This window comes from Sphaerodactylus townsendi, linkage group LG03 (assembly GCF_021028975.2).
Source record: "Sphaerodactylus townsendi isolate TG3544 linkage group LG03, MPM_Stown_v2.3, whole genome shotgun sequence".
Classification (NCBI taxonomy): domain Eukaryota; kingdom Metazoa; phylum Chordata; class Lepidosauria; order Squamata; family Sphaerodactylidae; genus Sphaerodactylus; species Sphaerodactylus townsendi.
The window spans coordinates 73,913,782-73,935,806 of NC_059427.1; the positions used below are offsets into that span (position 1 = coordinate 73,913,782).

The following is a 22,025-nucleotide window of genomic DNA, read 5'->3' on the forward strand; positions in this document are numbered from 1 at the left end:
TCAGGAAAGGCAGGAAGAAGAATTTCATCACTTCCTGGGTGGGGCTGGACACCCCTTTCTCCTCCAGTAAGTTAATGTTGAAGCAGTAGAATTGGTGAAGTTGGAGAAGTGTAGGAAGTGGAGATGTCTTAGCCATGTGTCGGTTGGTGATCGGAGACTGATGTGCATTCCGGGCGGGCCCAGATGTTCCCCTATCCTCCAGCAGAACGTCCCTTCACAGTAAGTATCCAATGGACCGTTCTACTGGAGGCGGGGAACATCTCAATGGGACCTCCCAGAGCAGGCCCTTATGGGTGGGTTGATTAGTCTCCGATGATGTGCTCCAGCACCCATCTACCGAACGTAAACTCGGAGGCTGCTAGAGATTGGAGTTTGTAGTGTCTAACGAAGGTTGAGGGGATAGACCATGTCACTGCACGGCATATGTCTCTCAGCGGCACTTGTTTGCGGAATGCTGCATTGGTTACTGCACTGCCGGTGGAATGGGCCGTGATCCCCTGCGGTGGTGGTTAACTGGCAGCTTTGTATGCCTCGATGATGCTGGCTTTCAGGGTGTGGCTGATGGCTGCCTTTGACATCTGTACGACCAAGTCTGGTCGGGAGATGTTGATGAAGAGACTGTGGGAAGTGCGGACTGACTCCGTCCTAATGATGAAGGCCTTGATGGCTCTTCTGGCATCCAGGTTGTGCCACAACCGTTCTGTAGAGTGAGTCAGTGATGCGCAGAGGGACGGGAGGATGATTTCCTGTGTCACATGGAAGTCCGAACAGACCTTGCGCAGGAAGGACAGGTCCGGTCTGAGGACTACCCTGTCCTTGTGAAAGACGCAGAAGTCCGCTCTGACCTGGGCCTGTATTTCAGAGACCCTTCTGGCCGAGGTGATGGCCAGCAGGGAACAGGGCTTTCATGCGGAGCCATTTCAGGTGGATGGATTGCACCGGTTCGAATGGGGACTTTGTAAGGGCCAAGAGTACCGTGTGGAGGCGCCAAGTAGGAAAACGGTGGACCATAGGTGGTTGTAGCTGTTTTGCCCCTTTTAGGAATCTGACCATGTCTTGGTGTCTAGTGACTGAGAGCCCCTCGGCAGATGGCAGAACCGTGACGAGTGCCACCATTTGGCGTTTGAGGGTGGGGTTGAATAGGCCCGTGCTGAGCCCCTCCTGCAGGAAGGCCAGTATCTGTGGGAGGGTAGGGGCATGGTAGTTCGCCTTCTTCCTTCTGCACCATCGAATAAAGGCTTTCCAGGAACAGTTGTAGATTGCAGTGGGGATTGTCGTCGAGAGGGCAGGAGGACCTTGGTCACCTGTTCTGAGTAGCCTTTTCTCCTCAGGGTCTGCCTTTCAACCGCCACGCGGTTAAATGGTACCACTGTGGTTTTGGGTGGTGCACTGGGCCCTGAGATAGCATATCCGGGGGAGTGGGCAGTCTGATGCCCGGGACTGTGGCCATCTCCAAGATGGTTGAGAACCAGGGCCTCCGTGGCCAGTGTGATGCCACCAGGATCGCTGTGGCCCTTTCTGACACTATTTTTCGTAGTGTCCTTGGTAGGGTATGGATTAGTGGGAAGGCGTACAGGAGTGCACGGGGCCACGGTGCCATCAGTGCGTCTATCCCTGCTGCTCTGGGATCCCGGAATCTGGACATGAAGTCCGGTAGCTGCTGGTTTTCGACCGTCGTGAAGAGGTCCAGCTGCGGTTCCCCAAACTCCCGAGTGATGATGCGGAAGATGGATGGGTTGAGTCTCCATTCCACCTCCTTGATCGTCTGTCTGCTCAGCCAGTCTGCCGTGGTGGTTAAGTTGGCCACTGATGTCTTCCGCCTCTAGCGACAGGAGGTGGATTTCCGCCCAGGACAGGATCTGGAGCGCCTCTTTGTGCATCTGGGAGGATCTGGAGCCCCCCTGGTTGTTCAGGTAGGCTTTGGCTGTGGTGTTGTCCATGCGTACCAGTATGTGCATGCCCTGTATCTTCCTCCGGAACTCTTGGAAGGCTAGGAAGATGGCCTTGGTCTCTAGGACGTTGATAGGTAGGTTGGCTTCCTCCGCCGACCAGGATCCCTGGACGAACCTGTCCCCCAGCGTTGCTCCCCAGCCCCTGAGGCTGGTATCGGTGACTATCTGGGGCGGCGCTTGGTGTAGGAACACCTTCCCTCGAGAGAAGTTGTGGTCTTGAATCCACCATCATAGTTCCTTCTTCAGACGAACGGGGAGAGTCACCTGGTGGTCTTGTTTTTCCATAATCTGGAATTGGAAGGGCCGTAGGAAGCGTTGGAGTGGACGGGTGTGCAGCTGTCCCCATTGGACCATGTCGAAAACGGACACCATGAGGCCCATCAGGCTCACTAGGGTGAGGAGTGGCATGTGTCGGGCAGATATGACTGTGCGCACCAGCTGTTGAATCTTCTCTTACGGTAGTGACAGCGTGCTGTTGACGGTGTCGATGATTGTCCAGGTGTTCCATGGTTTGTGATGGCATGAGGGTACTCTTGGTCAGGTTGATCAAGAAGCCATGCTGTTGGAACACTTCCTGTGCCCTGGAGATGTCCCGGAGCGCCCCACTCTTTGAGATGGAGCGAATTAGAATATCGTCTAAGTATGGGTAGACGTGTATGGCCTCCCTTCGAAGCATGGTGATGGGGGCCAGTAGGACCTTGGAGAACACTCGGGGGGCCGTGGAGAGTTCAAACAGTAGGGCGCGGAATTGAAACTGTTCTGTCCCCACCGCAAACCGAGGTACCTTCAATGTGCTGGGTTGATGGGGATGTGAAGGTATACTTCCATGAGGTCTAGGGAGGTGAGGAAATCTCCCGCATGTAGATGTTCCACTATTGACCTTAGGGTTTCCATGCGGAAGCACTGGAGCCTGATGTGTTTGTTGATGAACAGAAGGTTGAGAATGACCCGCCAGTCCCCATTGCACTTGGGGACTGTGAAGAAGTGGGAGAAGACTCCTGAGTATCGTTCTAATGGTGGTACAGGCTCTATCGCTTTGATAGCAGATAGATGTTGGATGGCCTGACGAGTTCTCCATGCTTTTATCAAGTTGGAGTTCGTGGGAAAGCTCCGGAATCGTTGGGGTGGGAGGTGGTTGAACTCCATTGAGTAGCCTGCGTTGATGATTTCCTGTGTCCAGTGGTCTACGTGGTCGCCCGTCCATTGTTGGTGGAATTGTTGCAGGCGACCCCTCCCCCAGCGCCTCTGGCGGGCAGTCATTGTTTTCTGGGGCCACCGGTTTGGAAGGGCTTGGGGTTGGTGCAAAAGGAAGGCGCGCTGGGGAAGGGGCTGTGCCTCCTCTGGAAGGACTGGGGGGCCTGCCAGCGGTTTCCGTCTCTAGGTGGTCTGAGTAGGGTGCGATGAAACCGGAAGGTGATACTGGGCCGGGAGGAAGAAGTTTGGAAGTCTTTCCATACGGTTTTGGGCATCATTTTCTTCTGTCCCCGGGTCTCTAGCAGGATCTGGTCCAGTTCCTGGCCAAAGAGCATCCCCCCTTGGAATGAGTAGGCCGCCACCACCTGTTTGGAGGTAAAGTCCACGCCAGGATCTCAGCCAGGTGTGACGTCTGGCTACTGCTGTGGTGGACATGACTCTGGCTGCCATGAGCAGTGAGTTGAAGGTGGAGTCGGTAAGGAAGGAGGAGCTGAGTAGTACCCTCTGTTTCTTCCCTGGTCCCCCTGAGCTCTGTGGGGATCAGGGCCAGAAGTTGGCGCAGCCAAACGATGGTGGCCCTGGCTACCGTGGCAGAGACTGACAGTGCCTTGGTGAGTGCAGCCAGGCCCTTGTGGGCCCTCCTAAGGGCGAGGTCCGTCTTCCTGTCCGTCTGGTCTTTAAGGGAGCCCATGCCATCCTTGGAGACCAGGCTTCCAGATTGCAGTGCTGCAACCGGCGCATCCGCCAGGGAGGTCTGGAGGATGTGCTCAATGCACTGGGGGACTGGGTACAACTTCCTGAAGTTGGAGGGAAGGCTACTGGATGAGGTGGGGTTAGCCCACTCTTTCTTAATGTGACACTGAAAAAATTCCGGAACCGGGAAAAACTCATGTTGGTTTTCCTCCTGTGGAAAGATATCTTTCTTTTCCTTAGGGAACCCTTTGACCGATTTGGAGGGGTTGCCGGAGCCTAAGGGGTCTTCTGCATCCACGGGATCCGTCAGTTCCAGGGCGGCGATAGTTTTAGTAATGAGGAGGGAGATGTCCTCCTGTTTAAATAGCCTAAAAGTCTGGTCCTGGTTCTCTGGAGGATTTTCCTCCTTGTCTGAGAAGTGGCCTGAGTCACTCTCTAGCTCCCCTTTGCTGATTTCCTTGTCTCCTGGGAAATCTAAGGGTTCTCTATGGCGCCTGGGTGTGGGTGCCCCGATATTAGTGGGGCCCCTGGAACCTGGGGATGGGGGAAGGGCTTGTTCCCTGTGCCCTCTGCGATGGTGGCTGTGGTGGTAAGCCTGGATTTCCTCCCACATGGCCACCCTGAAGCGTTCTACCAGGATATCTTGGGCTTCTACTGACAAGGAGCCCTGGCTTGGGGAAGCCACCCCCTACCTTCTCCCACCAGAGCGCTGTTGCCTGCATGATGCCTCCAGCATTGTTTCCTCCTCCGAGAGTTCGGATGGCGGCGATGCAGTGGGCTCCGCCTCTACCCGGATCGGGGGGCTGGCGCCGTAGGAGTGCTCCGCCTGGTCCTCGGCTCCTTACCCATCTCCGGAGGGGAGGGGGGCCGGGCGGAGGCCAGGGGAGAGTGGGGACGAGCAGCGCTGGGCGAGCCCCACGGAGGCCGCCCCTGGGCCTTGCTGCGTCTGCTGCACCTGGTGTGCCTCCGTTAGGACCACCAGTGATCCTTTTTCCTGTGTCTGGCAAGTATCGCTGGAGCTGCCGGCGCATGGAGTCTTCTTCAGGGCTGCACCATTTCCGGGGCCGTCGCCGGTTTCCTTTGCACCTTTTGGCTTTTTTGAGCGTGGCTCCTGGGGTCCAGGAGGGGGGTTCTCCTCCGCCCAGCTGGTCTTTGCACTAGCCTTGCCCCCTTTAGAGGTGGCACTAGTGCGTTCTGCGAGCGATGTGGTGAAACCTGGTCGCTCCGGAGAGAAGGAGGAAGTTGCCATAGCGCCTCGTGGCTGGGTGGGGGAGGCTTGGGAGGCGAGAGGGAAAGTGGCTGGATGGGGGAGGCTTGGGAGGTGAAGGAGAAGGTAGGATGGAAGTAGATTGCTTGGAATCAGGAGGAAAAGGGAGAAGGTATAGCTGATGGAGCTAGTTAGAAGCACTGCCGTCCCTGGCAAGGCAGGAAACTAAACTGGAGGAGAGAGGGGTGTCCAGCCCCGCCCAGGAAGTGACGAAATTCTTCTTCCTGCCTTCCCTGAGCAGCAGCTGGAAAACACCCATTCAGATGTTCCCCGCCACCAGTATAACAGGACAAATTCAGCTGGACCAAAAGATTTTGTTTGCTTGTTTGTTTGTGGTGGTTGGGCGGGGGGTTGCTTGCTTCCTTTTCTGGACAATGTTCCCATCATATGCTTTAACCCGAACACAAGCACTAAAAGGGGCAAAATAATGAAAAGCTCCTATGATTCTAATAAAAAGTTACAAGGCTGATACAGTCATAAGAATGTCAAGAGAGAACCTACATAACATGGCCCAGTACCAGGCAGGCTGGTTTTAAAGGAAAGTTACATTTTATGGACTCACATCAGACACCATCACTATAATGATTTGTTGAAATTAGTTTGATTAAAGAACATCCAAGACTTCTAACATGTAACAAGAACTTAAATAAATGCAATTATGTGCATCCAGCATTTTGCAAAACTACAGAAAAGTTTCAGAATGTGATAAGTTTGATAAACTGCTTCATTTAAAAACAAAACAAATTTATAGTCTTTACAGCTGAAAGCATGTGAGCAGTGCCTGCAGAAATCTAAGAAATCAAAAGGGGTTGACAAGCTAAGTTTGCCAATAGTTGGGAAATAATTGCTATGTTAATAACATAGCATTGTGCATCTCTCCATGATTACATGGTACATAATTCAGGTTTTCCCCTCTTATTTGGTACATTAACTAGTTTAATTAGTCCCTTCCTGGGTCTATGTATAAGGAAGGATGCCATGAGGTCAAACTAGTTGTAATGTAGTAGTTTTATTGTACAAATACATGTATGTGAACGTAAATATATATATCCGAGCCCAAATATGTGTACAAATATATGTATCTGAGCCCACTTTAATGGGGAAAAGCTGTCAACAAATCCAACAAATAAATACATCATTTAGATTACTCGGATACAAAGTTTGAGAAGGATTTCACACTTCCAAAGGACAATATCTATCTTTGGAGCTGCACAAATTTACTACTTATTCAGCAGAATGAGAAAGCAAATGACATTAATACCTCAATGTTCCAGTTGTGTTGTTCCAGCGTATGACGACATTGGTCCATGGACTCTATGCCAGTCAAGTCCTAGAAAAAAGAGAATGAGGAAACCCGTCAACATAACAGAAAGCCTTAATTGCACCATTTTTTTCCCACTTAAACAGTTCCTCATTGGCTAGGTTCAATGTTCTGCCTTCAGCGCTGCTATATGGTAGATTTTTAAAATAGAGGGTGCGAAGAGATTCTGCTCCTGTAACTCTGATCAACTGGAAACTTTAACCCATTCCCTCTTCTATTGCACTAAATATGAGGGAATTAGGGAAAAATATGCAAATGCTCTTCCCTTGAACTGTGACAGGATTCCAGATACTCAAAAGATCTTATACTTACTGAATAACCCTGATCTTTTAGTTTGTGAATTGGTGGCCAAATTTTTACTAGAAATTATACACCCTAAAAGATAGTTCTGTTTTTTAACTTTGTTATATCACCCTGTTATTAAGAGATTCTTTGTTATCATTCTCTTTGGGGATTGTTTTACATATGGTTTTTGTCTTTTTTTCTCTGTATTTTATCTGTATCGTCTTATATGCCAATTATACTAATGTGATCCATCTTATTTTATTTCACTGTAGAAGTATTTATTAAAACTCTCCTTCCCAAATACGTTGTTTTGCTCATCTGAGATTACTTGCACTCTTTGAATATGCCTGCTTCCAGTTTAGAGAATGCACTATCAGACAGAATAGTAGTTATTATATTTATAGTCCACCTTTCTCACTGAGACCCAAAGAAGTTTATACAGTATAAGCAGAGAGCAGTCTATACAAAAGTAATCTAATAAGACAATGTAGGTTGAGATAATCAATAAAAGACATCTAATGAGCAATGCATTAGGTGTAGGATGAGGGTCAGCAACCTGTAGTTCCAAGGTTGCACGTGGCTCTTTTGCCACTCTGCAGTGACTTTCTACCCAAGCAGACAGACAGTCAGGCAGAGCAGCGCAGGAAATGTGGCCTGGAGGCTGTGGGGCTGGGTAGGAGTCACAACCCAACAGCTGTAGCCACTGAACAGCTGCTTGGCAGTGTCACTAGGTGCACAGTGAGATGCAGCCATGACAGCTGGTGGTCCTTCTGCTCCCACACTCCCCTATGGTACTGAAAAGGGACATTGCATTCCTCAGCACGTCTGCAACCTTAGTCAGTTCCGCTGGCAATCAACAGTCGCATGCTTGCATTTGCTTCTTCCCACTCCCACGAGTCAGACCTAAGCGCCAGAGAGGAGAAAGGTGCCATGTCTATACCTCTGGCCAGGTTTTCTCCACCTCACCTAGGGCCCACAGCTGCCAGACCCTCCCTTCTGGGCAAGTCCAGCATGATTCATGTGAACCCAGGCTGCTTGGAGAGCATGCAGCTTTTCCAGAACAGGAAACAAGGCCATCTGGGCCAAGGGAAGGAGGAAATGGAGGCATCTGCTGGACAGGTGGATGGTTGGCACTGGGATGTTCCATGGAGCTGTATGGATTGATAATCTTGTTGAGGCAGCAAATGCAGGGAAAGCTAGACTTGCGATCCTCTATTCCCAACAGGGGACTGGAATTTAAGGATGTCTAGGAATCGCACATCTGTGAGGTTAAAGGCAACAGCCTTCTCTTGCAGCAATTCTCCAGTGGTTGATGCTCAAAGATAGACTGCCTCTGAACTGGGAGGCTGTTTAGCTGACACAGTTAATTGTATACTTTTCCATGAGCTTGTCTAACTCACTTTTAAAGCAAGATGTGCTTTGTACTGGTGAATTTCTTTATTACATGCATTTCTGTATTATTATCATCTTGACTGCACTGCTGGTTAGTCAGTTAGTCATTAATATGGCGCACAGGCCATTCATAAATGCAACAAAACATGGTATTGTTGTGATGGAAATGCAAAGTTGAAGTATCAAATAATCATAAATAGCCCACTGCAAAGTATAGCCACATGTGGTAAAATATTAATGTTCAATCAGACCTAATAGTAACGTTGATAGGCTAATTTAGACTTAATGGGCTGTGTTACGTTCATTATGAGGCTCAAATGTATTTTGTGGCTCCAGAAATTCTTTTTTTTCGGGGGGGGGGGGGGGTTGGCTTTTGTAATCGTAAAGGTTGCAGACCCCTGGTGTAGGATTACTGAGATCAGAATTAGCATGGAATATTAGGCATGATAATATTGAAAGTATGAAGACCCTCTTCCCGGTGTCACAAAACATAAACATTTTCTTGTAAATTTGATTTTCATGATACCGGCAGCACACGTGGATCTACACCCCCCCCGCCCCCCGCCCCGGGAACAATGAAATTCTGCTTAATGTGTAAGAAACAAGGCTCTTCATAAAATATAAGCACATACAACCTAGTTGTGTTCAGATCTTCCATTCCCAACTTATAGCCTCATTGGCTTTTAACATTAGCTTTTCTCAATTTGAAATTTATCACTGCTGGTGTTCTAATGGCTTTTTAAAAAATATTCCTATCATGTTGGTTTCAGTGTTGCTGTAATGTTGGGCTCCAGGTTTTGAGAGAAAGGTAGATGTATATGTTTTAAATAAAAATGTTCAGCAGCCACAGGTTTGGCCTCTCAAGCATCCATCAGAAATAGAAGACTGTGCAATAGTCTGAGCAAGAACACTTTGAAGAACAGCACTGTCCAAATCTGACCCTCAAACAAAGTGCATGGTGGGTGTTTCTTGGTTTTGCCAGATGAACAACTCAGTTCCTTAACAAAATTCTATCCTCTTGTCAAACAGCTCAGTGCAGTATTCATGATAAGAACATAAGAACATAAGAACAAGCCAGCTGGATCAGACCAAAGTCCATCTAGTCCAGCATTCTGCTACTCGCAGTGGCCCACCAGGTGCCTTTGGGAGTTCACATGCAGGAGGTGAACGCAATGGCCTTCTGCGGCTGTTGCTCCTGATCACCTGGTCTGTTAAGGCATTTGCAATCTCAGATCAAGGAGGATCAAGATTGGTAGCCATAAATCCACTTCTCCTCCATAAATCTGTCCAAGCCCCTTTTAAAGCTATCCAGGTTAGTGGCCATCACCACCTCCTGTGGCAGCATATTCCAAACACCACTCACGTGTTGCGTGAAGAAGTGTTTCCTTTTATTAGTCCTAATTCTTCCCCCCAGCATTTTCAATGAATGCCCCCTGGTTCTAGTATTGTGAGAAAGAGAGAAAAATTTCTCTCTGTCAACATTTTCTACCCCATGCATAATTTTTTGTAGACTTCAATCATATCCCCTCAGCCGCCTCCTCTCCAAACTAAAGGAGTCCCAAACTGCTGCAGCCTCTCCTCATAGGAAGGTGCTCCAGTCCCTCTCAATCATCCTTGTTGCCCTTCTCCTTGCACTTTTTTTCTATCTCCTCAATAATATCTTTGCAGGATGCGCGCGACCAGAACGCTGGACACAGGTACTTCCAAGCGCTTGGTTTCGCATCTCACTGCTTTTATATAAAGGGGCATGACAATCTTTGCAGGTTTTTATTATCAATTCCTTTTCCTACTTATCCCCAGCATAGAGTTTGCCTTTTTACAGCTGTTATGCATTGAGTTGGACATTCCCATGGAACTATCAACTAAGACACCTAAATCCCCTTTCCTGGTCTGCCAGACTGATAGCACTGACATCCCCGTAACGATGGTAATGTGAAGTTTGGATTTTTTGCCCTCTATGTGCATCACTTTTACATTTTGCTACATTGAACTTGCATTTTGCCATTTCTGAGCCCACCTTTCACCTAAATTTATCAAGGTCCGCTTTGGAGCTCTTCGCCAATCCTTTAGTGGTTCTCATCACCCTACCATAATTTGGTATCATCTGCAAACTTTGACCCACCACGCTACCTGCACCCCTACTTCCAGGTCATTTTATGAATAGAGTTAAAAGAAGGCACTGAAGGTCCCAAAGCGGATCCTTGGGGGACACCACTCCCTCGACATCTCTCCATTGTGAGAAGCTTCCCTCATTTACACCCACTCTTTGTTTCCTCTGTTTCTCAACCAGTTTTTAATCCATAGGGAGGACTTCCCCTCTTATTCCTTCATTGCTGGAGCGCTTTCTCAACAGTCTCTGGTGAGTGAACTTTTGTCAAAACCTTTTGGAAATCCAAGTAGACTTAATGTCCACCGGTTCACCCCCTGTCCACATGCCCTATTTACAACCCCTCAAAGAACTCTAGTAAGTTTGTAAAGACAGGGATTTGCCTCTGCAAAAGCCATGCTGACTCTTTCTCAGCAGGTCTTGCTTTCTCACCATGCCTTTTATAATTCTTTATTCTCCTCCTTTAATGATAGATTCTTACTAATTTTACCAGGAACCAGATGTCAAACTGACTTTGGCCTGCTTAATTTCCTCGGTCCCCTAGATCCTTTCTTAAAGATTGGTGTGTGACATTGGCCATCTCTCCAGTCTTCAGGGATGGAGCCTTGGATTTCAGTGGGATAAGTTTCAGCATATTAAAGTGGAGAAGATCAGCAATTTCATAGCTTGAGCTCTTTAAGAACTCTTTGGGTGAATGCAATCTGGGCCAGGGGATTTGGTAACATTTAGTTTATCAATGGTTGCCAGAACTTCTTCCTTTGTCTACCACTATCTCAGAAGTTCCTCGGATTCGGCCTCCTAAGAAGCTTGGTTCAGGTGCAGGAATGTTCCTCACCTCCTCTTGGGTGAAGACAGATGCAAAGGAATTCTATTCAGCTTCTCTGCAATCTCCCTGCCATCTTTTAGCACACCGCTTTGTTCCTCTTTGTCTCATCCTAACGGGCCTACCGCTTCCCTTTGCTGGCTTTTCCTGCTTTTTGATGTAAATTTGAAGAACTGTTTGCGACATTTGCTGGTCTTGATGTTCGCAGCCATGCGCAAAGTTCCCTCATAATCCTTTTTTTGCCTCCTTTCTTCACAGCTAACTTGCTTCTCTTTTTGCCACCACCATTTGTGTTCCCTCTCATATTCTTCATCAGTCAAGAGCTGGACTTCCATTTTTTCTAAAGAGACATTTTTCTTTCTTTTTTCTGATAATTTCCTCAACCTCTCTTGTTAACCATGGTGGCTTTCTTTTGGACTGGGTGCTGCCTTTTCTAACCTGTGGAACACATTCCAGCTGAGCTTTTATTACTGTGTTTTTAAATAACCTCCAAGCATCCTGGACAGTTCTGACTCTCTTGATTTTCCCTTTCAGCTTCCTGCGCACTATCCCCCTCATCTTTGAGAAATTTCCCTTTCTGAAGGCGAATGTAACTACATTAGTAGTTGCCACTTGTTCGCATGCTGAGATACTGAATCTGACAGCATTGTGGTCACTGTTCCCTATCGGCTCAACAACACTGACTTCCTGCACCAGGTCCTGGATCCCACATAGAATTAGATCTAGGATCACCTAGATCCTCCCCTCTCCCAAATAACTCTGATCCTCCCCTCTCCCGAATAACTCTGTGAAGCATATTAGGTGGGAAGAACTTGCTGGACTAAGGCCACCCCAGTGAATTCCTTGACAGAGTGAGGATTTGAATCCAGGACTCCCCAGTTACAGACACCCCAACTACACATGAATGCTTCATAATAAACCAGACCATTGGTCTATCCAGGTCAGAACTGCCTTTGGTGACAGTGGTTCTCCAATGTCTCAGGCAGAGCTCTTCCATAACACCCACTACCTAATCCTTCAAACTGGAGATACTGGGAAATGAACATGAAGAATTCTGTGTGGAAAGCTGATTCTCTACCACTGAGCCACAACCCATTCCCAGTATACCACACTGGCTAGAATGTTTGTTAGATGTATCAGATTTTGGAATGCATGATGGATGAATCCACAAATTAGATGCCAGTTCAAAAACAATATCCAACGTGATCATATCTGCATTTAGAATGCTTAGGGAATGGACTGATATAATGGGGTCTGACAAAGAGGAAAGGCTGAACAGATATAAAAGACAGATCAAAAAAAGAACTAAACTTTTTTGGTGGCTCTATTGCTAGTGAATATACTTGTTATCCACAAACAATAAAATGTACTCTTTATCTCTCACATGTAAGCAGCATGCATGCAGTACAGTAATTTTCAAAGACAATATGTAAACAAATGCATACCAATTTGAAAACAAACATTTTCTTTCAAATGAGAGATATACATTTGTCATACATATCTGGCAGCACTGAGATTACCCTACATTTAAAAAAAACCCAAACCAACCCCACACACACTGTGGTCAGGGGTCACATCAGGCCAACTCTTGACATGTTCCCCCATAATGAAATTCCTTGGATTTTTCTTCCAAGAATTTATAAATAAGACAGCAAGAGCCCCATTCAAATTATAACAATATGACTAAATTGCCTCTACTGCTTTTCGTTAGCACTTTTCCAAGTTTATTTTCAGCGTTCAGTTTCTCAGCCAGAATAGTGATTTATCTTCAATCTGCTCTTTGTAGACACGAGTTCACATTTTTACTACCAGATATCAGAATAAGAGGAGGTATTCTTCTCCAAATATATGTTAAATGACCTTAATGCCCCCACTGTGCATCAACAGAAAACATACAGCACAAAGAAATCCATCAACTGCAGGCCTCAGGCTGTAGCATTTCACTCATCCAGTTAAACTGGTATTCCTGGTCTTTTCTCAGCTACACGTGTTCAGTTACGTGTTCAGTTATGAAAACCAAGGTATCATTCAACCAGGATTTTAAAAATCAATTACCAACAATGGAATCCCAACTCTTCTCCTGGCAACAGGAATAAGTCCCAAAAAGAATTCACTATCAATCCCCCCACCTTTTTAAAAACAAAAATTAACAAATATAGTTGGTTTTTAAGACCATGGAACTGACAGGGTATGCGCACTTAGAGATATCATCACATTTCAAAGCTACAAAAGTGGCTGAGATGAAAACATATTTCCCAGGCCTTTGTCTGTCAACCTTTTCAACTGGCTTGGAAACACTGCTATTGTTGACAAATTTACAAGGTTCACTTACTCATTTATCCTCCTATATACCAGGAACTGCTGTGCAACCTGCAGTAAAACTGGCTGACAGAATTTTCTCTAATCTAAATTTGCATAAGAGACTGAAGCAGCTTTATTTGAAAGCGTGAACAACATCACATGTCAATGCTGCATAATGCTGCTACAGTTGAAACAACTTCCAGTGTTCATTAGATCTCATATAAAACGAAAAGGACCCTGTTTAATGAGTGCTCATCAGAGTAACACAATGCAGGGTCCTATAATACTTGTCTGCTCAAGAATTACCACTAGAACAGATGGAAAGTCAACAAAAGGAAGCCCTATAGATTCCCCACAACTACAGAGAGCCACACCAATGTTGAACTTGGTACTGCTTGCACAGACCAGCATTCTGAAAATCTCAGCTTTCATAGACATGTTCCTGTGCCTATGACATCTGGAGCTGCTTTCAATGAAGTCAGAAAATTCCCTGGCTCTTCTAATGACTGGTAATGTTTTCTCAACACTGTATAACCACTAGAATATTTTCACACGTACTGCCAGCTGAGATGAAGTTCTCAACACTGAACTGTGTTTAACTCTCAAAATCAAATATTACATCAGGCTTAGATCCTGACCAATATTAACTCTGATGGAAGGATTTCTGTCATCAGAATGAGACTTCCTTGCTCTCCTCTCCTGCAACAGCCCCTAAAAGGCCTTCAAAGTGCTGCTTCTGGGGAACAGGGACCTCAAGAAACAGCATGAATGGGGAGTAGAGGTTATGCAGTGAAGGGGTAGGGGACGGACAACTCCTCACTCTTCCATCAGCAGAAATCCTCCATGAGATCCATTCCTACGATCCCATCCATTACTGTACCCAATTTTTCTGTGAATGAAGATACAGATCGGTTTTACAGCAGTCATAGAAAATTATTAATATTCTCCTGCCCCCAATTACACACATATTACCTATGGTCTGAGATGTTTTCTGTGAATGCTTTAAGAATACCGAAAATATCCCCATTCTAGTCAATTATACCATCTTCATATATCCAACTAGTTATAAGGAAACCACCTAACTACTATTCTTTGGTTTTCTAACACTAGAATATTGGTGACATTTACATGGTATTTCACAAGGACATATCTTATCTAACAAGCTTCAACCAAAACAGGTAGCTATCTAACTATCAGCATCAGGCAGCAAACAACAGCTGGGAAGAAAAGCTAGGGATGGTAACACCAGGAAAAAACAAAAGCTTGAGCATTGTGTGACACCATGGGAAAATGGCAACCACAAGTTACCAAATTAAGTGTATAAATGCATCACAAGCTACTGTGAATTGTTTAGTCGATTGCTCCCTCTATTTGTAAAGAAGATATTCTGCTTTCTGATATGCCAGATGACATAATGAGGGTAAACTTTTCTTGGACTGTAATGGAAGACACAGCCTTTCCAAAACCCAGGTGGTGGTGTTCATGGTATGCGTGTGCACACTGCACACTGCCCACACAATGCTAGTGAATGCGAGTAACAGGGTAACTGCAAACTAGTTTAATAAAGGCAAAGAAATAACAGGTTGCCTTCCTTACATTTGGATTTCAATACTGCTGGAAGTTTTTTGGACCATTCTGATCAATATGTTGATTTTGCCCCATTTTCCTGGGAAAATTAGGAAGTTACCACGCAATCAGATTAGATTAGACAGAACTAGGCAAAAAAAAAAAAGGTGCTGGAAATCACAAAGCTCAGCCCCCTCTCACAAACTTACACATTACAAAATTCAATATGAAATCATAAAAACACACAATGACTAGCTCTTATATCAGAGGGCAATATTTGAAAACAGACTTTTAGAAAGACCTGAAGATGCAATTAGTCACATAAAGCAGGAAGAAAGGAAAATTCTATGCTTTCATTCTATGTTTTAAAAGTCTCGGACTTTTAAAACCTCATTGCCGAGACAGAGGTTGATGAATTGTTAATATCCATGTAGCTTATTATTAGTCCTGCTGTTAATTCCCAAACCGCTGCCAAATTCCAGAGAATTAAGTTTCCAGGGCAAAGAACACCTGACTTCCAACAGAACAACAGCTTTAGCAAAGTTTCGGAAACTTTCTTTTCACTCAAGTGTAAATATCAGTGGAAGCAAAAATGCAACCACCACCAGATAGAATCTGGTAAAGTTTTTCATAGAATCCAATATCATGCAATGAAAGTTGTCTTTGGGTAGTATTTCAGTATCGAGTAGCAGAATGCTCTTCTTCACACTGTCTCGGCCTTTCATAAACTGAAAGGAATGGCAATAGCAATTCGCCAAGCAAACTTGATTAGGAGCGTTGGATTTTTATTGGTATGCCGAGTCAATGCTGGGAAAGTAGCTTGGACAGACCATAACTGCACATGCTACCGAGGCAGTTTTCTTTCTTCAGGCTTAGAAAGTACTAGTGGGACTGCAATTCGTTTCACAACTCATTTCGTTTCAGAAGACTGGGCAACTGGAATAATGCAGCAGGCAGTGGGGCATAAGGGACGGGAAGAGGAGTAAGGGTACCCATGCTTTCTGAAACATTAGATATGGTTAGTTTGATAAATTGCATCTCAAGTCTTTCCTTACAGAGACTCCAATGCTTCTTGTTAATGGGTAGCAAGATGGTATACTATTATGTCCCCTAAAACACCAACCAAAACTACTCTGACATACAGACAGCTTCCAGCATACTTGGGGTGTAATCGTAGTCACAGGCAAAAGTATTTCCACTCACAAAGCACAATTTTGTGCCTCACCCTCCTGCAGCAGCTCGAAATGCCTCCCCCACCCAAATCCTATTTCTGGGGAGAACTCCAGAAACATGATTTCAAGAGGAATCTTGCTCAGCAAGCAGAAATCCTTGCACCAGCAGAAACGTTTGCCTGGATCCAGCATTATTGTTAATCAGTCAGCCCAAAGCATCTGTGTTTTGAAGTCGTTTCACTTATTTTCTTGAGATTACAGCTTTTCTCTAACAAAAAGCCTAAGGGCATGCCTGACAGAACACAAGTCAGATGCACATTTGCTAAGCCTGAAGTCCAGGAACAGAATAAAATTGCACTTTATTTCTTGCTGTACTCTTTCCCCTTAGTTCATTCAGCTGTAATCTACAGCTCTGAGATACTCTATACTCCATTAGCTTTCTTCCTTCTAAATACTCGTGGCTCTGTGTCTTAAAAAGAATTATAATGGCAGAGTTCCTGGAACAGTATGTAGGCTTTCAGGCACTACCTATCTTTTTTCAGCTCTGGAAAAACGCCTTTCCCTGCTTATCAATCCTACCACATGTCCTTAGTTGTTCCCCCAATTTTAATTTAAACTTATGCTTTCTTAGTGCCTTGTAACCCTACAGAACTAAATAAAATACTTAGTATTCTTCTAAATGTTTTGAAAACAGCTCAACAACCACAGCTGTATGCTCGGAGGTCAACTTCTGAAAATATCTGCAAGTGTATAAGTGTGAACAAAACTCCCATGAAAGCAACAAAGCAAGCTGCAGTAACTATCAAAACAACACTTAACAATTATAATAATATACTGCAGGGTCTGGACAAACCAAAACAACTTAAACAAATCCATAATTGGATTTCACTAAAAGACAGAATATAAAGCAGCCTTCATCATTGCCAGTTATTCAAGCATGGAGATATACCAGTGGAGGGTGTTTCATAGAAAGGATATTGAACAGCCACCTGCCTACATGAAACCTACAGAACAGAGCCTCAGTTAGTGCACTTATGAGCAGGTTCATACACGGGAAGACATTTGTGTAGACTGGGTTTATGTGAACACTAATGATGATCTTCCACCACAGGGGAAATAATGTTTGTTAATAATCTGGCCAGGGTGCTCTGAAGCAGCTACACATTCTAAATATCGTTCACAGCCAGCCCCAAGAATAATCACAGTAAACTAATCTGCAGATTACCAAAGCATAGATTACTGCAAAAGTAATATTTGTGTTTTTTTAAAGGTTAATAAGAATTATATTCAGAGGAAAAGAACATTTTTCTGAGTACTAGAAAGCAAATGCTGTCTAAGTGATGGATAATTAAAAATGTATCATTAATATAAATAAAATTAAAACATATTCTATTCCCAGTTACCAACAAAAACAGAAATACTTTACTGAATTTCAACATTAAGCCTTTTTTTGGTAATAAATCCTTTAAACTCAATTATAAGAACTATGATAGCTCACCACCTTTAGCTTTCAAAGGATCCCAGATTGCTCTTCAGCAGCAAGAAAAAATGTCTTAGCATTCTTAGATTTCTAAACAAAACATTGTAATCATATATTGGTTCCCAGATTTTTCAAAGCATCAGCTGGGAATTCACCTAGTATAGTACTGTGCAGTATATTACATGAAGATCCAGGAATGCAGAAAAACTATAAAATATTTATGTACCTGAAAGCCTGCAGCTAGAATATGTACCTGTGAAACTGTACAGTGTACAGACCAACATTGTCTGATATTATTGGGACAAACTATACTGAAAACAAGCTACAAAATAGATGTATCCAAAATTTAATATTTAGATAGAGTGAGCCACAAGTGCTATCACAAAATTGTCTGTACTGCTATATTGTATTTTCTAAAAAGAATATAGCATTATGTAAGTTAGGTACCATCATGCTGCATCTAGACTTTGTCCAACAAATTTTTCAAATTTAAAATATTTTTAACCTCCACCCTCAAGTTATCTTTTTAAACTGAGACCAAATATAAGTGTCTTGACAGTATTTTATTTATTTGTGTTACTTATTGTCTGCTTTTCTCACTGGGACTGAGTGAGGCAATACAGTCAATAGAATGGGACATTCAATAGCCACTGAAATAGGATTTTAGGATGTAGAACCAACAAGGAACCTTAGAAACAGAATTGAAGCAAAGCATAGGTGTTAACATGACACATTAATGATGCATGATTACATAGTTGGATTCAACTTACAAACTATATAGAGTAGTATAACTACAGACCCTAATAATTTGTCCAAGTTAACTTTGTGAATCACTTTCCTACTACAAGAACAGAAAAGCCCTCTTGAATAATTCAGTTTTGCATAGTTTATGGAAAGCCAGAAGAGCAGGAACGTTTCTGATCTCTTCCACAAAGTGGGGGCCACAACAGAAAAGAAACTTCTATAGGCAGCTGTTGATTTTGCCCATTTGTAGGTTGGTACTTGCAGAAAGCTCAGCCCAGATGAGCAAAGCTGTCATGGAAGAGCATAGGGAGAGAGACGGTCTCGTAGTTATGAGGGTCCAAGGCCATGAAAGGCTTTGAACATGACAGCAAATACCTTAAATTGAGTCAGGTAACTGATGTTAAGCCATTGCAGTGACTGAAACGGTAACATGAATACTCCATCTGATTCCCTATAAGAGCTGAGCTGCAGCATTCTGCTCCAACTGAAGTTTCTAAATTGATCTTCAAGGGAGACCAAAGTACAGTGCATTACAGCCACAATGTCACAATGGCATGGATTCGGTGGCCAGATCAGTTGTACCAAGGTAAGAGGCAATTTTCTGAACTAGGTTTAGTTGGAAGAATGGCTTTTTTGCAGCTGCATTAACTTGCTTTTCCAGCAAAAATGTTGGGTCCAACCTAACCTGGGCTCTTAACTGAGTCAGCAAGCATAACATTGTTCAAGATCTTCACCATTCCAATCAACATTAGTTCTATCTTTAACCCATTTTATATCTTATATAAATGAACTATCACGATGGAACGTAAAACCCATAGATGGCATATATGATCTCTTTTAAACTTAACAGTGTATAACCACATTCTTATACTTTATGCCAATAAAGGTTATTGTGATTGTGATTATAGTTCTATCTTTTCCTGATCTAGTTTCAATTTGTTCACTCTCACGGTTCCTCCAAAGCAGCCAGGCAGTAATTTAGAACTTCTACTGCCTCACTAAAAGCGGTTAAATAGCTAAATATTTTAAAACTAAACCTTTTCTAAGTTTACAAAATAAGGTGATCTGGTAAAGTGGAGAAGACAGCTAGAATTCAGAAGCCAGGCTCATTTAAAAACATTTCTGGCAGTGACATCAGCAACTTAGTCTTATATTGTCTGTAAATATAATATTACAGTTTTCCTTTGTGAATATTTTTCTGTACATTTTACATTTTTCTCAGTCTGTGATTTTAATACTTTTTTAAAAATCAAGCAAAGTTTAACTTGTGATGAGGGTCTATTATATTTTTTAAAGTGTGGTTTAAATATTCATACAATATACTCAGCTAACAAATTGCAACTTCCAAGCACTATTCTGTAACAGTAACCAATAATTACCTAGTACTAAAAATGCAGCAATGCCAAGAACTAAATTAGTGTTTATCAGTACAGCCTTATTTACAAGTTCATCATGAAGTTAATAGGAAGAAAAAACCTGAAGGTTATGAGGTTCTACAACTACGAACATTTCTGGAAAGGTAAGCACTTGTATTAGAATATGATGAAAATACCGTTATAAAGAGAGTCATATTCTACATCAGTGGATACTCAATGATTTATTTGCCACTTTAAGAAAGTCACGGGGACCAGATATAAATCAGCCCAACATTCTGAACTGGCTATTGTCACATCTCCAGCAATAACTTCATCAGAACTGTCAACTACATTATAAATGCCTATGAATAGGTGAAGGCTAATTAAAGGCTGTTTATTGACATGAGAGGAATTTTGTTTAGGTGTTGGAAACTGACAAGACTTGCAAAAACTATTCAGTGCATTAAAGATGGCAGAAAACACTGCAAAACAGCAATAGTATAAGGTCTAGTGAGGATTATATCCACTAAATTCAGTGGAACTTCACACCTAGTAAACAGGCATACAACTGGGTTGGACATAACTGGAAACTTACAAAGCCTTGCACATCCCACTGAGTATAGGCAAGCCACATCTTATTAACCAGGGTGGAATAAACCAGGACGCTCTTCCTCCATACAGGTATACTGACTCACTTCCTGTTGCTACCTTTAACCACAAGATACAAGCGCCGTCGCTGCTACCGACTTTCGAGGCCACAGTGCAACAGAATTACTCCAATACGTTTTACCAACCCACAAGCCCCACTTCCAGATTACTGATTTTCTGGACTTCCCCGTGAAAGGGATCCAAATCAGCGGCTGCCCATCCTAAAAGGAGGGAGGGGGAAAAGGGTCCGAAAAAAGACCAACCCAAGTAGGTGGTAGCAAACTCACTTAAAGCCTAGGCGGAGCTACTCTATCCTGACCACTTCTACGAGGCATGCCGTCCTCCACCACCACATGGCCCCGCCGCCATCCCATGTCTGCGTCGGCCCCCAGCAGACACCCCCGGCCGATGCTCCCGTGCTCCCTCTGGCCGCACTGGAAAAGCCTAAGGGGAGGTAGGTAGGGTGGGCTGTTTCTTTCCGCCAAGCAAGGCCTGTCCCCCTCCCCGCCTCCGGCACCTGAAACTGGAGCAGTTTCTCCGTTTGCTCCGCCGACAGCTCCCGCTCCTCTGGGGCCGCCATTTTGTTGCCGCCTCTGACCCGCAGCTGCGTCACTCCAGGGAAGTGACGTAACAATTCGAAACTTCCGTATACATTCCGCGCGTCCCATAGGACGAGCCGTAAATAGACTAGCCTCGCTCCCTAACTTCCGGTGGGGGAGGTTCCAGCTCCAGTTTTTAGTAGTGGAAAGCACGAGTTGTGTACGTGCAAGCAAGCGTGGTGTGTTCAGTGTGTGTCGTTACAAGCACGAGGCTCGTGATGAGAGAAGCACTTTCTCCTTGCTGCCAGGGTGTTTTTGGTGGTTCAATAACAACAACCTTTATTGGCACAACGTTTTTGGTGGCGGTTAACCTGAGTCGGGGACCGGGGTTTGCAAGACGAGAGATCGGAGAACTCAAGCAATGTCGTTGTAAAAGCAAGGGGGTGGGAGGCTGAAGATACGGAAGCCGATGCAAACAGGGAGAAAACTGGGTTACGCTCGATTCTAGCTACGCGGTGGGTGGGCTGCCTGGTGACTCTCACTTTCCTAGCCCGTATTCATACGGAATATCAAAAAGGGAGGAAATGAGAGATGGTGGTAACTATTATTAGACATAAGTTTTTACATAATGCAGTTCTGTTGTAGCATCTGAGGAGATGAGTTCTGGCCCATGAAACTTTATGCTGGAATAAATTTTGTTAGCCTTTAAGGGGCCACTGGACTTTCGTTTTGCCTTACTCGGACTAATCTGACTCTTTGCCTCTTTCCACACATGCAGAATAATGCACTTTCAAACTGCTTTCTGTGCTCTTTGAAGCTGTGCGGAATGGCAAAATCCACTGGCAAACAGTTGTGAAAGTGGTTTGAAAACACATTATTTTGCGTTTGTGGAAGGGGCCAAAAGTGTTAAGTGATGTCAAGTAGTTTCTGATTTATGATGGCCATATAAATCAGTGGCCTTCCAAGGATCCTATTGATTGCAGCCTTGCTCAGATCCTAAAAACTGAGGACAGTGGCTTCCTTTATAGAATCTATCTACCTCATGTTGGATGCTCCTCTTTTCAGAATTTAAATGTGAAAGCGGTTTGTGGAATGATTTGAGCTGTTGCAGTCTTGTCCTATAAATGTTAGTCCTATCTGAAACCTCAACTAATTTTGGGGTGCTGTTTTTCCTGCACCTTTAAAC

General features: G+C 44.4%; 1 protein-coding gene across 1 annotated transcript in view; it reads right to left on the reverse strand.

Annotated features, from left to right (window-relative positions):
- The window catches only part of FAF2 (Fas associated factor family member 2), a 36,222-nt gene extending 15,283 nt beyond the window's left edge, over window positions 1-20,939 (reverse strand). Inside the window, exons 1-2 of the mRNA XM_048490405.1 lie at window positions 20,818-20,939; window positions 6,368-6,436 (exon numbers count right to left, since the gene is read on the reverse strand). Coding sequence (XP_048346362.1) covers window positions 6,368-6,436; window positions 20,818-20,880 — 132 coding nt within the window. The 5' untranslated portion in view covers window positions 20,881-20,939. The remainder of the gene's footprint in view (window positions 1-6,367; window positions 6,437-20,817) is intronic.
- Window positions 20,940-22,025: the final 1,086 nt, after the last annotated feature.